The 17,343-nt window shown below is 40.0% G+C and overlaps 1 protein-coding gene across 2 annotated transcripts; it reads right to left on the bottom strand.

Moving 5' to 3' along the window:
- Window positions 1-3,796: 3,796 nt before the first annotated feature.
- On the bottom strand, window positions 3,797-14,328 carry LOC117854183 (autophagy-related protein 2). 2 transcript variants are annotated; one of them, XM_034736485.2, is made up of 14 exons: window positions 13,990-14,325; window positions 12,156-13,174; window positions 11,438-11,586; window positions 10,614-10,867; window positions 7,442-10,504; window positions 7,243-7,355; window positions 6,560-6,752; window positions 6,351-6,464; window positions 6,144-6,251; window positions 5,768-5,900; window positions 5,423-5,625; window positions 4,976-5,169; window positions 4,208-4,399; window positions 3,797-4,118 (listed from the first exon to the last, which is right to left on the bottom strand). In XM_034736485.2, exons 1-13 carry the CDS (start codon window positions 14,173-14,175, stop codon window positions 4,339-4,341), a joined length of 5,790 nt encoding a protein of 1,929 aa, XP_034592376.1. In that variant the 5' UTR covers window positions 14,176-14,325; the 3' UTR covers window positions 3,797-4,118; window positions 4,208-4,338. The 2 variants fall into 2 exon arrangements, with proteins under 2 accessions (XP_034592376.1, XP_072149222.1); XM_072293121.1 differs by lacking the exons at window positions 3,797-4,118; window positions 4,208-4,399; window positions 4,976-5,169; window positions 5,423-5,625 and having other exon boundaries at window positions 5,810-5,900; window positions 6,144-6,267; window positions 13,990-14,328.
- Between the last annotated feature and the right edge of the window lie 3,015 nt (window positions 14,329-17,343).

Genomic DNA, 17,343 nt, shown 5'->3' with positions numbered 1-17,343 from the left:
ATTGGTGCCATCGAAAAAGTCCTTCATCCTGCACTATTTGTGCAACTTCAATAAGAAGTGTCTGTGCTGCATGAACATTGTCTTCATAGATCCATTAAGGTACACATATGATGTTCCATCCAAGCAAACTACTATGCCTTTTACATGACCGGTTAGGGCAAATAGGGCTGGATAATTATTGATGATAACAAAGATAATGGTCCTTAGGGTGAAGTGCTCATGTCTGTACTCATCTTACATCCAAACCCCGTCTTCCCAAATATTCTACATATCTTCCATCAATGGCTCAAGGAAAATATCTATGTTGATGCCAGGTTGCTTCGGGCCTTGTATGAGAATGGTTAGCAAAAGAAATTTTCTCTTGTGACATAGCCATGGGAGAAGGTTGTATATAGTCATCAGCACTGGCCATGTGCTATGCATGCTGCTTCTTTCACCAAATGGATCCATGTCGTCTGTACTCAACATGAATCGTACAATCCTTTTTTCATCTGAAAACTCTCGATGATTGGCATCGAAGGTCCTCCACTGGCAAGCATCGGAGGGGTATCAAAGCTTTCCATCATCCTTTACGAAGCGATCAACATGCCAGGTCATTAGTTTAGCAGTCTTTGCATTTGAGAACAAACGCTTCAAGCAGTTTGCTACTGGCAAGTACCACATCACTAAGGTAGGAACTCTACACTGAGTCGTGTCAGTAGCTATATAGGACTAGTCCTCCACTTGAGCACTAGCACTTTTCTTCACACCCTTCTTCCTCTTATTCCTGATGGAGGAACCGGCACGGTCCTCATAGAAGTCGGCATTACATTTGTAACGCTAGCATCGCAATTTGGACACTTTTCCAATATTGCGTACTCACCGTGGTACAGTATGCAGTGGTTCCTGCACGCGTGTATTCTTTGCACATGCATCTTTAATGGATTGATAATCTTATTTGCTTCATATGTGTTTTTAGCACAAATTTAGACTTCAGAAGCAATTTGCCCAGTAGAATAAGGAGATCATTGAAACTATTGTGTCGAATTTAGGCTTCAAAATCAGGAGATGAAGGACGAAAACCAAGACTGCCCACTCGTCCCCACAGCCCTCATCCATACGGTCCTTTGCTGCCTTCTTGAGCATCTCGTTCTCTAACCCTTTAGCACTCCCTAGCAACACTTCTGGTTCAATGTGGCGCAACATGTCCTCCATATCAACATCACATTCGTCGTCCACCTATGGCTGCACAGGTGCATCTATTTGATTACCATTTTGATCTTCATGATCATCATCATCATACATCATAACAGGATCATTATCATTTTCATCATTAGCACCCACTTCATCATAGGCAGTGTCAATGTCTGTATTGTTGCAAGTACCTCTTGCCTCACCATGGTGGGACAAAATTGTAGAACAATCCACAAAACCCTGCTTTATGAAATGCCTCTTGATGACATCAGTATCATCCCATCCAATGTTGTTGCTGCAGTCAAAACATGGATAATGGATTTGCTTTGTCTTTCTATAGCGAGCGTGCTTCTCCGCTGCCTCGACAAATTTTGATACCTTTGACATGAATGTATGTGAATGTCTCCGTATGACATACATCCATGTCTCCGTATGACATACATCCATACCCTATCATCCATCTTTAACTAGCGATGGCAACAAGTCTATATGATATGAAATTGGACTCAATCAATCACTAATTTATGAAGGAAAAAAGTCCAAATTACTCCCCTCAAGTATAGACAGAGTACGGATAACCCCCTAAACTATGTCTCGGTTCAGTTTACCCCATGAACTATGTAATTTGGTTCAATTTACCCCTCTAACCTAATTTGTCTTTTTTATTTCTCCATGCACAAGTGGAGTCTTCAATTAAAATTTTGTGAGATGCTAGCAGATATCTAAGACATGTTAGAAACATATCTAATGAATCTTTTTATCATTATTTTGGTTGGGTATGACATTTAATAATAAATTAATTCTTGGGATACCAAATTATACAAAAAATAATGATGAAAAAAATGTAATATATTTTTTTTGACATACATTACGATGTCCACTGCCATCCTGCAAAATTTAAATTTAAAATTCAACTTATGTACGAAGAAAAAGTAACAAATTATGTTAGGGGTAAATTGGACCAAATGACATAGTTTAGGGGTAAACTGAACCAAAACATACTTTTGGCTATTCTTGAGGGTAGTAATTTGGACATTTTCTATTTACGAAGCTATGTATGCAATATTTAATAAGTAGGAAGAAAAATAATCAAACTTAATTCTATATTAAATTAAATCAAACTCAATAAAACTATGGATGTACTAATTAATAATTAATAAGTAGAAAAAAATATAATCAAACTTAATTCTACGTTACATTAAATCAAACTAGAAAAAGTCCATTTTACTCCCCTCACCTATCCACTTTGTCCGTTTAACCCCCTAAACAAAATTTTGGTTCACTTTACTCCCTTGAACTATTTCACTCGATCCAATCTACCCCTAATTAGATTTATAATTTTTGTTTCTCCGTGTATGAATTAAATTTTGAGTTCAAATTTTGTAAGCAGATACAAAACATGATGTTTTATGTTAAAAAATTATACTAAGATTTTTTTCATGGTTATTTTCATAGGTTAGAAATATTTAATACGAAATTGATTTTAGATATACAAAATTGTATGAAAAGTAATCATAAAAAATTTTAATATATTTTTCTATCTTAGAGCATCATGTTATAAGTCAACTGACAACATCTGAAATTAAAACTCAATTGTACGTGAAAAAACAAAAAAGAGAAATCTAATTAAGTGGTACATTGAACCAAATGACATAGTTCAGGGGGTAAAGTGAGCTTAAATTTTGCTTAAGGGGTTAAGTGGACAAGTAAATAGGTGAGAGGAGTAAAATGGACTTTTTCCAATCAAACTCAATTAAAACTATAATGTAATAATCAATAAGTTGGAAGATACGTAATAAAACTCAATTCTATATTACATTAAAATGACAAACATAGTCTTGTAATAGTTATAAGATGACCATATAATTTTATTTACAAAATAATCAAGCTCTAATTATTTTCTCTCTCCTCACTCCTTTCTCCTCTAGGTCTAGATGACAACTTAATGAAGCTAGGAATGACCGAATGATGGATAGAAGTTGGAAAAAAAAGATTGGAATGGCACAAACTCACCTTATAAAGCCACCTCCTCTAAAGAAATCAGGAACAAAATCTTCCCGCTTGGATTTGGTGTTTGCTCCAAATGGAAGGTTGGAAGGAAAAAGCTGTCCGCAACCTTATCTGGAGCATCTCTGTGCTGGCGAGCGACCTTACCACCCATCAGCATAGATGCACCCCATCTGTATTGACGGTCACTTAGATCACCAGCTAACATAGTGGCATCTCTAGCTCAAGCCGACCCCTAGCACCTTTGTGCTAGCAGGTGCCAATCCCTCTCGTCAGAACGCTAAATTCTCCGTGCCAGTATAAATCAATTCTAGCTTAGCGCGAGTCTCTAAATCACACGAGTCTGAGCATACATTGTATTTCTGCTGTTCATTACGTGCACTACAGCAATTTCGTTGTGCCTGAAAATAAACCAGAGAAGCCCACAGCTCCACGCACTCCATGAACGTAAGCTCATCTGAAATTCCTGCTACGAAACCAGGATAATAAGCTTCACGTAATTTGCCAGTGCCCACATTATTACACATACACCATGTGTACCCAGATATTCACAGAGGTAATAGTAATGCTATTGCACCCTTTTTTTCTCATTTTGCTTTAGTCAAAGCAACAACTCTTGTCACCAGCAACAGATCAAAACATTGATAGAAATATTTACACTTGCAAAAGTGATAACTTAGTCATCGGTTTGGCAAGCTACCAGGCACACTCAACTGAAGAAAAATCGATATTTACATGCACACAACTCCCAGGGCAACCATATGTACAGTGGGGGCCAGTCGTGCCGGCCACAGGTCATCTTCCCAAGCCATGGAAAAGGGATTACAAAACTTCCACCAGCCTGGGCAATTATAGGTTTACAACCCTCGCATTTTTAATTTACATGGTGTAGAAGACTTTGACGACGCTATATATAATCTGTCCTACGATCTGTACACCTGTGCAGATGGATAAAAACGTCCATCAGAACAAATCAGACAGTGCCAATTTTCAAATAGGTAACGAGTTTTGCAATAGCAACTCTTACACTGTACAAGTTTGCCCCTCCACCATTGGAGGAGACTGCAGCACGTGTGCTCCCCAACCAGCTCGTCCAAGATAGAGACAATGCAAGGAGTGCAAAAGAATGAAGGGACACCTCAGTCTTCTCAATGAATTCTACAATTGAGAAGGTCCGTGGTATTTGCACATGGATTCTTTCTTGTGCTCAGGATCAAGGCTGCAAACGTGAAAAAAAAAAAGTTTAGCTAAATTAGCAGCAGAGGACATGATTCTTTCACCAAGGCACAGTCGAACCTTCAAAATCATTTTTTCTCACTGCCTCAATTTAGACATGTTATTTATAATAATACAAAAATATATGGACTTCCACAAAACATCAAAATTAGTAAATCGCTCCACTTCGTTGATTTAGTAACTAAACAACCCGATTTGTTAACTGAGTCTTTGGTACTTTCTTCTACTGAATTCTTTAACAGACACTAGAAGTAGAATATTAAGCACAACATGTCATTTGACAAACATAGATACATAACCACTGTCCACTGATCAAGGGTTGGTCTTCACAATAAACCACTAATTTTTTTTGAACTAAACAATAAACCACTAATAGGAAGAACAAATATTGAGGTGGCAGCTTACAAGACCTGGACAAGTAGTTTCTTATGTGGTGTTTAAAATCCCCACTCACACTCTTTGGTACTCGCATCATAAAATTTTATAGATGACCCGCATAATACAAACAACAATAACACAGAGTCACAAACACCGGAGCTAAGAGTGAGCAAAAACTGACCTGTTCCTTAGCCCAACAAGCGCACAATGGAAAGCACGAGCAGATGCCGATACTGGAGCTACTGCAGCAGCTGGTGCTCCACATATTGCAGTAGCCAGGGCTGATCCAGCACCAGCCCGATTATAAGCTTTAATAGGATTGCTAATCAAAGCCGAGGCAGTCTTTCCAAACCCATCAGTTAAGCTTTCATAAGCCTGCACAAATTTTCAACTAATGTTACTAGCACTAAAGCACTACATAACAGGAGCTAATAGTAATTAGGCACTTAGCCTAAGCCTGTTAAAGTTCAGAGATTCATGAGAAATTAATTTCAAAGTTTATTCCAGATCATAAATTATATAGTGGCCCCTAAGTTATGCAAAGTGTTAAAATTAAACCCAAACAGTAACAGCTACGTAAGTAACTACTGAAAAATAACATGATTATGCAACTCAGAGGAATTCATACCTGTTTTATCCCTTGTTGCGCACTTTCAGGTTGGTTAGCTCTTATGTTGTGTTTTGTTCGTTTCGCTTCACATGAAGCTAAAGGTGGTGGAACAGCTGTAAGGGCCCGTTCTGTCTTCACAAGCATATCATGAGCTCCCGCAGCCAAATGGACACCAAGCCCTACCGCTTCAATGGAAACACTCCTTATAAAAGCAACTGCACCTGTCAAACAAGATGTCAAAGCCGTAGTCATTAGTGGTAATCGAAGCTGCATGACACCAAGTAGTTCGCATTACCATGGCATAATCGCACTTCCAACAGAAATGTTAGCTGACATATGTCCTACAATATACATCTGTCTTACCTCTTTGCATTCCCTTGAGCAACTTACGGTCCTTCTTGTAGCTTTTTATGGGCAAAGATACCAACTTCTTAGTCCCTGAACTCACAGCAACTAGTGATCTTATTGGAGGAAGCCCTTTTAACAATTTGTGAACCTACACAAGCAACAGATATTTCAATTCACACTGCAATGGGGTTTACTAATTCAAGTGCAGATTTGATATTTTTCTCTATATTTCCGCAGGTATATTTGTGTATGCGTGACCAAATGGAGCAGTGCAAATTTCAACTACATTTCTCTTTAGGCGTTATCTGCATTAAGTTTTTACAAGTTCCGCGTTTGTGCATGCACAAGCATACATGTCTGAAAGTACAGGTGCGCATGGGTAGACAAGGACCTGGTTTTTAGAAATGTCCTCCAACCATTCTGCAGCTACTGTATCACATATGCTGTTCCATCCATAAACACCCATTGCAGAAACATGCTTAAGCTTCAAATCAATTCCCTGTTCAACAAATTTCCTGTCAGGGTTATTTTTATCCATTTGTAAATAATCACCTAAAGGTTTCCTTGTTACTGATTTTTTTTCTCAACAGAAATTTACCTTCCACGGAAGAATGTTGAGAAGTTCTGCATAATTTCCTTTGCCTAGTGCAATGGGGTCAAACTGACGAGGTATATAATTAATGTGCAGAACAAGCGGCTTTACATCAAATTTCTGGCATCAAATAGGGAAAAAATAGTAATTAGATCACAATTTTATATGAGCCCAGTATTGAACAAAAAAGTAAGCGATGATGAACTTTCAAATACCTGAAAGAAAGGAAGTAATGCCTCATCCACAACCGTATTTCTTCCATAGCTTGTGCTTTTCACATTGAAAATCTCTTTTTCGCTTTGCAAATGAGGGTCATTGTTACACAAATCATTCTGAAAGAACTTTATTAGGAAGTTAAGTTGCCCTTGATCAAGATGCAACTGTAGAGGTAAAATCTCCAGATGAAGCCTGCAAAAGTTAGGATAATGCAAGAGAAGAGAATTAATTGTAATATCAACAGAGCATAAAAAATGTGAAAGGTCATTTCAGATTGTTGTTATAAATGGCTCTGTTACATAAGAGCTATGGTATGTTATTTCAAATTAAGCAATAAACGCCTGTTGCCCGAACCCTTTGCTAGACAGGGTACCACCACAGCACCTGGGCGTCAATGCCTTAAACCTCAACCTCCGGTGAGACAGGATTACACCCTTAGACACCTAGGCTCTACCATATATATTTATTCACTGATGCAAAAGATAAATAGGCAAACTGCATTTTGTCTTATTCCAGCACTGATCTGTACATATGTTTAACCAAAGAATGTTTTCCTATAGGTATGGATGACATAGACCTTCCCATTCTCTTCTTATTTATTTGAATTCATTGAGTAAAGCAGAACTCAATAAGGATTAATAGAAACAAGCAAAGGACCTTTGGCATGAGAGTAAGTCTGTACCTGTAGTCTTCCAAAGGAGCATGCGGTTCGGGCCTTACAGACTCCAGTTCAAACCTGAATACACTAGAGCAAGATTCTCTTGGGTAATCCTTTGAGTTGTAACATCCAAGAACCTTTTTGAATGGATGAAAAGAATTAAAAACCATTAGCCATGGGACTAAAGCAAGTTTGTAATATAACTTAGCAATAATAGACATACCAGTTTCCACGGAGCATGGATACTTTGATCACAAAGACTTAAGTCCTGAGCAGCAATGGATAGCTTAGATATAGAAACATCTCCATCTGGATACATGTCAAGTTGGATACTGAGCCCTGTCAGGGAAAACTCCAAAGAAGAGCTCCTATCTCTGCCATCTGTGCATGCGAAGCTAGTTGGATCTTTCTGAGGTAATAACCAGTCATTTCCAGCATACAGCCGCCACTTGACATCTATATCGTGAATAAGAATCTTTCCTTTAAGATTACAGGATTCATCATCAGTATTCAAGTGGCAAACAGATGCCTTCACTTCTTGTTGAAGTATTTGCTCTCCTTTTTTGCTTTTCTTTTTCGAAACATGGTTCTCAACTATTGTCAAGGGAACATTGTTATACCATCCACCATCTTCACTCTCCCCGCCAGATGTACACTTATGCTCTTCAATACATGGAGCTGATGACGATTGATGAAGTTCAGGCATATAATATGAGTCAATGATTTGATCAGGACAGGAGTCTTGTCTCAGTGGTATTTGAGTAACATTGGTTTCCGAAGTAACCAATGATGATCTAAGCAAAACATGAGAAGTGGCCGTGTTCAGTTCAAACCCATCATCTGTTTCACTGCTACTAACTGAGTGACAGCAATTGCTCTCCCAAAAGTCATTGGCCATGTAGTCCTCTGTGTAAAAAGCATTCTCAATGATATCATCAAGCAGTCCATCTGACTGGCAATCACCAGAATCCGTCATATTCTCCAAACTGCTCTCAGACTTGTCTGATGCATCAGCAGCTATATTTTGCTTGTTTGCTTGTTGGACACTATTCCACCTAGATTGTAGATGATCTAAAGCATCCCGCATATCTGGACCATATAGCTGCTGGAGTTGGGAGCCTAAACGAATAAGACCATAAGTTGTATCACGACAAGTAGCAATATCAAATTGGGAATCCAATATTTCAAGCTTCCAAAAGGAAGAATCGATTCTTAGAGAAGCTTCGATGAATGTGTTCTGGGCAACCTTAACATAACCTGCTTGACGAAGGTAATCTACACCATAACCACAAGTGACATTTTTTGATCCAGATGACTCTGAAAGGAGAACCCCAAGATCACGTAACTGGATATCAAAATCAGTGGCTGCAGAGGCTGATGAAGATTTATTATGAAGTTTAAATGATGACGCAGCTAAGATGCACGAGAAAAACTTTGGGTCCGTTGCTTCGGCAGTGAGAGTGAAATATTTGAAGTGAGGTTCATAGCTAACAGCAACATCAGTCAACTCAAGAAAGAAAGATGATGCATATGGTTCACCAGACCGAGAACTATTTACTGTGTTACTATTATCTGACTTTCCAGTTCCATCTGAACCTGAACTGAACAGCAGGCACATCGCATTGATCCAATCCATACGGCCACCAGGTGCCACAATTGTACCAGAACGAACACCAACAGAAGTGTAGTTCTCTTTTAGCTTTGGGTTCCTGATGTGGGTCACAGAACAGCCAGCAGTGCCAATAGACAACACATTAGTACCTTCACCATCACCCCGCCTGCAAGCAGAGTCCTTGCAAACCACTATAAGAAAATCTTTGCTTTCTCCAGGGACTTTATCATCCTTAACACTAACAGAACCCCAAAGCTCAGCTTCACCATGATTCACCCAAAGAAAACTGGCATTGTTGAGTCGTCCAACATTAGAATAAGAGAAAAGAGAAAAATTTGAAACTTTCAACTTAAGCGAGCTCCAGGATCCTTCTAGTTCTGTCTGTAACAAAGGACCAACTTCCACTGTTTCATCCAATTCAGTGCAAATTTCCAAGATGCTGCATTCAAAAATGACGGATGTTTGGATGCAAATATCATTTGGAACAGATTTGTCCTTGCAATTTTCAGATGTGCTTGTTTCTTCATTTGATATCCCATCAAGGACATGATCTAGCAACTTATTTAGTAGTCCGCAATCCTTTTTACAAACTTGTACTGAGACACAAGAAAGTTTAACATGAAGTAAGAGCTCAGAGCTCTTAATGAGCTCCTGGCGCATGCTAGATCCTGTCTCCTCAAGATCTTGTGCTGTAGAAGGGGAAATGCCAGCCCATTTGCTGTTCTGTTTTTTAGTAATCAATTGATCATGAAGCTTTGCCAAACTCCATGCTTTGCTCACCATCTCAGGGCAAGTTACAGGATACTTTCTCCTAATAAGTGTGATTCCAGAGTCATTACAACTGGCTCCAGTAACAGAAAAAATCTTCATTGTAGAGAAAGTTTGCCTACTTGAAGAACAGACTCTACCATCCAGTACATCATTGGCAGGTTTAACCAAATAGATGTCGAAGTTCCCTGTAGCCAAACGGATTGAGGTACATGGCTTGCCAAGATGAACCTCATTAAGAAATTCATTTTGAGGATGAGATGCAGCTTCTGCGACGTTCAGACATGACGTGTGGTCGATCACCAGGAACTTATCCAGGACAGATGGGTGGCTTAAATCCCACTGAAACTCAGATGGAAAGCAAAGGATGATTCTTGCAGGTGACATGGATATCTGAACCTTTAGACTTCCATTTGAGGACACACCTGTGCTGGTGGTCAACCTGCTTCCATTATCATCACCATGCATGTGAATTTTATGCTCTCCATGTGACAAATCAGACTCAACTTTACTGATAAAACTCAATAACATGTATAGTGTATGGAAATGCACCCATAAAACCAAAGGAGCCAAACAGATTGACATAGAAGTTGAGCTTACTAAATTGCCATCTTGATCTTTGGTACTAACATCATAATGGAATGTGCACTCGCCAAAAGTTTTTAGCAATTCAACTTTAATCAGTTCACATGAATTGTTGCCACAAAGTTCATAGGTTTCAACTGAGGGATCTCCAGCAGCAAACAGGCACTGAGGGAGGGAAGCTTGAACTCCTTGCCGCAAGTTATTATTCAAGAAGTGGTTACCAAGGTGTGAATCATCTGAATTGTTGTTTCCAGCATGGTAGTATTCATCAAGCTTCACTTGAGCGATTGATGCCTTGAACCTAACATTTTCTGGATAGGTCTGCAGATAATAACAAGAAAAATATTCAACACCAAGCTTGATGGCACTAAAATGATGCATGGACTAAGAACAAGCGCTACTGTACTACCACCAGACAAAAAATGAATACCTGTAGATCAAGATGAATTTTCTGACACTTGGCTTCGAGATGATGCATATTTAAGCTGGACGCAGTAGCAGGAGATACAATTGATTTCTCAAAATGCTGAGAGGAAAGGCAGCTCGAAAACATTTCAGAATTTCTCATATCATCCAATGCACTGACAGGAACACTGGAAGCGTCGATATCCATGTCATCACTGAACAAAAGAAGAACAGATACCTCAGCAACGGAGGCTCGTAGGGTCTTCTCAATCACTGGTTCTGTCAGGAAATGGAAATCATTAGAGGTGTATAAAGGGATGATCAGAAATTTAAGTGGCAAAAAATAAAAAGCTACAAACACTTGGTCGGACAAAAGAAATAAATGCAAGGGTTTTGTAATGCCTGTGGTACTAACAAATGGCCATGACAAGAAACTGTTATTCATAAGTCATTTCAGGTGCTAACAGTCAGATACTCACTCGAGACAAAAAAAAAAAGTTGTCCTTTTGGGATACATGCAGTAAATGAATTCTAAGCCACGATATCACTATGCATGTTTAGAGTTAGGCTATAACATGTACAGATTCATATTGACAAATACTTTCATGATATCATCACAATTTATCTGGCTCTGAACATATACATCAAAAGAATTGATAGCAAAAATTGCACTTTGGGAGTTTAGTTCTAAAAACCCTATTAGCATGGATAGGTTTGAGAATAAAAGAAAATAGCAGATGAAGAAGCCACATTATCCATTTTCATCATAACCAAAACCAAGAAAAGAGTGGATGCTATAGCATAATCAATACTAAACTGAAAGTTGTACACTGAAGTTGAAATGAATACCTTTAGGAACTTGATCTGATCCAGAAGCTAAGGTTGATGCAAAACTTATGGCATTGAATACTGAACAAGTCCAGTCCCATATACCACTGTTTCCCAAACTAGATTGGGAGTTCCTCAATTCCTCAAAACATTCAAAGAATTGATCAATGCTGTCAAAAGTAACAAGGTATTAGTAACATATTTAGAACAGTCCAAGTCCTTTCGGGGGGAAAAATATGCTTCCCTCAAGAATATAAATAAATAAGACCTGGCAAACAGCAAGCAACTCTTATGTGTCAAAGCAAAGGGAAATTTATGCTAAATCCAAAGAAGAGAATTAATACATTTGACCTCTAAAACTCCAGGCTATATACCAAAGGAGAAGACAAATATTCAGTTAATGCCAAGTGCCCTCTGCATGTTGCACGGTTTTATGGATACAGAACTTCAAAGGATGCGGTGAGAACAAATCCAGAAAGAAGCTAGCAAAGTAGCAATAAGTGGATGCTGCGACGGTCACAAATGAGTCCGAAAGAAAAAAGCTGTTTACAATTGGAAAGCATTCATGGGCGAACAAACTAATTTTGAAAAAATCTATAGCAGGTCTAATATTCACAAAAGATAGAAATAGAAGCAAATTGTGGCCTAGCAACAACAAAATTGACAATGATATGGCAAAAAAAATCTCAAGGTGGACTACAAGAATTGGCATTAGTGTTAATGCAGTGCAGAAACGAACCTTTCATCACAATCTGAATCAGGGTCGCCTTGATCCTCAGAGGCAACAGGCTCCATCCAGTCTGTTATTACATATGCCCTTGTAAGGAAAGAATCCTGAATTTTCTCTTGCCTGCTTTGAGAAAATGTGCTATGGGCCAAGCATTCGCTGGTGCCTATCACAGAATCTGAACCTGATTTCAAAGAGCTTGATGCAGGTGAACACAAGGTAGACCTGAAAGAGCTAATAGAGATATCTGCAGCATTATGAGCGGAATTTTGTTCGTCTACTGGCTTTCTTTGGAGAGAATCCCATACATTCATGATCCACCGGATACTGCTTATTTGTAACCGTAACTCTAATGAATCAACGGATACATCTGCATCAATTTTCTCAAAGTTCAAGCACCCCTTATTCCATGGAATGCTTAAGTTGAGTTTCCCTGAGAATCCACCAATGGGACCTGTCAAGACTGCAGTAGTACTATGGCATGCTGAAATGTCAGTTGTTCCTCTAACTGGATCATTTTGAAGCAGTGCATCGACATCATCCATCTTCAATAACTCAATGACCGCCTCATGGAAAGTTAAAAAGTTGTCCAGTTTAAACTGACCGAGGTGGGTTCCAAATTCTAGCTCTTTAATTCGAAAAACCAGAGATCGATTAGTTTCTGGGAGCCTACTATCCAAACTGGTTTGAGGATCAAATACAACATATACATTCTTTAACTTGATATTAAATCTTGTCAGAAACCATTTGACGGCATTGGCAATTCTCTTGACACCTTCATCCACATCTCGAGATACAGAAGTAGAACACTGATTACTATCGGATTCGTATCTTTGGGTCTTGACTGATGTCTGTGTGTCACTTGTACAACCAGAGACAGAGCATTCATTATGCACATCCACAACTTCACTTGCAACAGATGGAGAAAGGACAAGCTCCAGTTCTTCCACAACAATCTCGCAACTAGCAGCAAATCTAACTAGCAGGGATTTTATCGATCCTTCTTTCAGCATAATAGGAGATCCCGACAACTGAAATAGTAGTAGTAGAGAAAATTAACTGATGGTTCGTTTTAAAACAGGAAGCAAACAATTTAATTTCTGCAGGTTTTGCAACTTTTTTTCTTTTGCATCCACATAAGAGACTATTTGAATGCTTCGTGTTAGAAGAAAACGAGTAAACAACGAGCATTAAAGCTAGAAAGAACTGAAACTAACATCTACTGGGCAAATGATACTTTCTACTAAATTGACTTTTAACACTAGCCACACTTAGCAATTCCGTCATTCTCTCTGTACACACTTTGCATTGTTATATATTTGAATTTAGTCTGATTCAAAAGAATGAACTGCAAATAGCAACAAAGATTCATAACCCCTTCTTCTTCTCCCAAAAACCTGATGGTCCAGCAGGTCCATAAGACATAAGTTAAGAACAAAATCAATAAATTCAACTTAATCAAAATTGACATCCAAAATTGCCAGTCTCGACACCAATGAAAATACAGCTCTACTTATTTTCCCCACCAATCCCTAGCTCCACCACAAAAATAGCCAAAACATCCGCCTCAATCGTAACCACAACTAGCCTAACAAACAGTTGCCATCGCGATCAAAATTCAAAATCAAACATTAAGTAAACCCCACCCGGCAATCAAATCAACGATACCTCGCCCCACCGCCAAGTTCTCGCTTTCCCACGCCACAATTCGATCATCCAGCCAGCAGGCACGCGCCAGTCGGCGCCCAATGGAAAGCAGACAGCAACGCCCCCCAATACTATTGGGAGAACAAGACGCGGGAATCGCGAGAGCAAGCCGGGGCGGCGGCGCGGACGAAAAACGCACCTTGCGGTTTATTAAATCGGCGTTGAGGGCGAGGTCGTTGAGCTGCACCGTGCCGCGGCCGAGTTGGATGTCGAACTGGTCGAGGTCGAGGTCGCCGAGGATCAGATCCCCGAGCCGCTTCTTCAGCAGCGACTTGCAGACGCGCTTCAGCAGCGTGTCGAGGCGGAACCCGTCGAAGAGCCCCATCGTCTCCCCTCCCGCGGCGGCGGCGGCGGCGGCGGCGGTCGGCGGTCGGAGAGGAAGGGACTCGCCGGCGACGGAAGCGATAGTTTGCTTGGCTCGATTGATAACAAGCCGCCTTTTTCGTGTTAGACCCCTGCGGAGAGGGGAGAGTTGTTGCGTAGTTGCGCCGGGCACCCCGGGAAATAGGGTATTTATGCGCGCGCCAGGGTGGGTGTGCCACTGTCCGGTGGGGCCGGACAAGTCGGGCTCCACTGGGGTTGGAACTGGACTCCGTTTCGGTTCTGTTAACCAGTTGCGGTAAACTTGTCGGCTGGAGGTAGTTTAGACATGCTACTCCTAGACTAGAAGATATTTTTGTGATTTTTTTAGAAACGATTTGGTGAATTTTGCTAAGTCTAATAGTAAATTCAGAATCGTACCTTTGACTCTTTGGTAACAAAATCTGAGGCTTGGAATCACACAATTGGAATTAGGATTTCACAATTTAGTTGTTCGGTTGCAATATAGAAATGAGATTGGAACCGCATTCAGTTTAGCCAGAATTGCCATACGGCTTAAGAGACATATATTCAAATTAGAGGTCAGAATAATGTAGGAATTGAACGTGATTCGCTTAAATGCAATATTTATTGGCACCTTTTCCATTGATAATGGTAGGGTCTCCTCTTGTACGCATTGTCAAAAAGTTCATATTTTTATAGAGGGAAAACATTCTTAGAATGAAGGAGGGAGATTCTTCACCTTGTCATCAGGGTGCAAAGCGAACAAAGGCTGGTTTCGCTTTATGCACAAGGGATAGGAGGCGGGGGTGCTGAGGTGGACCAGGATACCGTGCGGGGGAAGGATTCGGCGCGCGCAAGCGGCCAAGCGTAATGGAGTCTCGGGCCGTTCACCTGTTCGATCGAGGCGGCGGGGCGGCGGCGCAGTACGCGCCCGCTCGCCAGCCGCAGGATGTGGGCCCAGCGCACGGGCCCACAGAATATTTGCCCTTTGCTTATCCGCACGTACGGGGGCAGGCGTGAATGCACACTGCGGAATGCGTGATCAGGCGATGACAGGTGATGACAAGTAGGCCGTGTTTAGTTCGGCGAATTTGGGGGTGCCAAATTACTGTTACAGCACTGTAGCACACTGTAGCGTTTCGTTTGTATTTGTGAATTATTGTTCAAATATTGACTAATTAGGCTCAAAAGATTCGTCTCGCAAAGTACAACAAAACTGTGCAATTAGTTTTTAATTTCATCTACATTTAGTACTCCATGCATGTACCGCAAGTTTGATGTGATGGGGAATCTTCTTTTTGCATAGTGTCAAAGTTGGGAGTTGGGAGTAACTAAACATGGCCGTAGTGTAGTGGCACAGCGATGACCGTTGTTTATCGCTTCACGAGCAGCTGCAGCGCTTTTTTTTTTGGCCGTGCCGAAGAGAATGCACGTGCGAGATGGTGTTCGGTCCTAAAGATGAAAATTTAGTGGGACAAAAAGAATAACATTCCGAATTACAAGTCGTTTAAGTTTTTTTTAAATTCGTAGGTTTTATTATATATCTAAATATACTTTATTTCTTTTAGAGTACGTACTTGATACTACTTGATATTTAAGAATAGGTAGTCCTCAACTCAACACTGGTGCAGTGGTGCTTGTATTTTTCTAGATTTATTTCAGGATTTAACCAACGCTATTCTTTCAGTGGTAGGCTACGTGCCCGTCGACAATGAGGGGCTAGTGGTGACTTCATCAATCTTGAGAATTTGCTGATTCAGTCTTTCGTAGATCCTCATATGGGTAGGGTTGCGTGCGTATATGTGAGTGTCTGCGTATGTACTGTGTGATTCGAAGAAAAACAAGAATAGGTAAAAAACGCACTTATGCAAAGACCAATGTAAACTTCTAATTTGATGTGCCTGCTCCTGGTCACAATTACCTTGGCAAACTATGGACATTTCCCTGGTAATAAAAATTCCTCAACCCAACCTGCATCTCATAGACACATACACACATTAATGCCAAACGTAGTCTGGATGGTGTCGTGGCTTTGGATAAACCTTCAGATTTCATTGAACCATGCTATGCCGTGACTGATAAAATCCTCCTTTCAGTGAAAAAGGAAAAAAGAATCATACGCAGTCAATAAATTTAATCTATCCAAAGTTCGAAACCCACTCAACGACTTTGGCTTGGACGTAAGCACTCGAACTCGACTGAGCAAGCTAAGGATCAGCATGCATAACTGCATGCTTCACACATTTCGTCTCGAGTGAACGATAAGTTGTTGCAAGGAAGTTGGAACGGAATTTGCTTCAAGTCTCCACGTACCTTTACTATTTAATATTTTTACGAGACGAAGCTTGCACGGAATTCTCACCCTCTCGCACGCTTTTATGCAAGCGTGCAGATGGGGAACACCACACAAAATTTTATTACTCCGTTTCATTGTGGGCCATGCAACTATTACTGATCGATATCATCAATCCCTATCACTGCCAGATGACAGAGATTTGATTGCGCAAATATAACTTAATTAATTCGGCACTTGGCTTAATTTTCCTTCGAATACAATAAACTAAAACGACTTATTCCAGTTTAAACTAAACCCGTCACTTATTTCCATATGAGCCAATGTCTAGAATGACGTTTTCTATATGCCAGTTTTTATAAACTAAAACAACTGAATATGGTATGCCAAGTTAGTCAAATTTTGCACTTTTACAGTAAATAACTCAATGGAAGATTTAGAGGGTGTTTGGATCTCCAGGCTAAACTTTAATCCCTGTCACATCAAATGTTTAGATACTAATTAGAAGTATTAAACATAGACTATTTACAAAACCCATTGCACAGATGGAGGCTAAACGGCGAGACAATCTATTAAGCCTAATTAGTCCATGATTTGACAATGTGCTGCTACAGTAATCATTTGCTAATGATGGATTAATTAGGCTTAATAGATTCATTTCGCCATTTAGTCTCCATCTGTGTAATTAGTTTTATAATTAACGCATATTTAGTCATCCTAATTAGCCTCCAAATATTCGATGTGATACGGACTAAACTTTAGTTCAGGATCATCACTGGCTCTCATTTACCAGGGAATGGTCCGTGGAGCACGGTGAAGAAAAAGCAATTCATGTTGAAGTTGCCTAAGAGGGCCTGGCCCAAATTGCTGGCTCAT

This window comes from Setaria viridis, chromosome 4 (genome assembly GCF_005286985.2).
Source record: "Setaria viridis chromosome 4, Setaria_viridis_v4.0, whole genome shotgun sequence".
Lineage (NCBI taxonomy): Eukaryota > Viridiplantae > Streptophyta > Magnoliopsida > Poales > Poaceae > Setaria > Setaria viridis.
The sequence above is the reverse complement of the archived record's forward strand: the minus strand, read 5'-3'. Positions and strand labels throughout refer to the sequence as shown.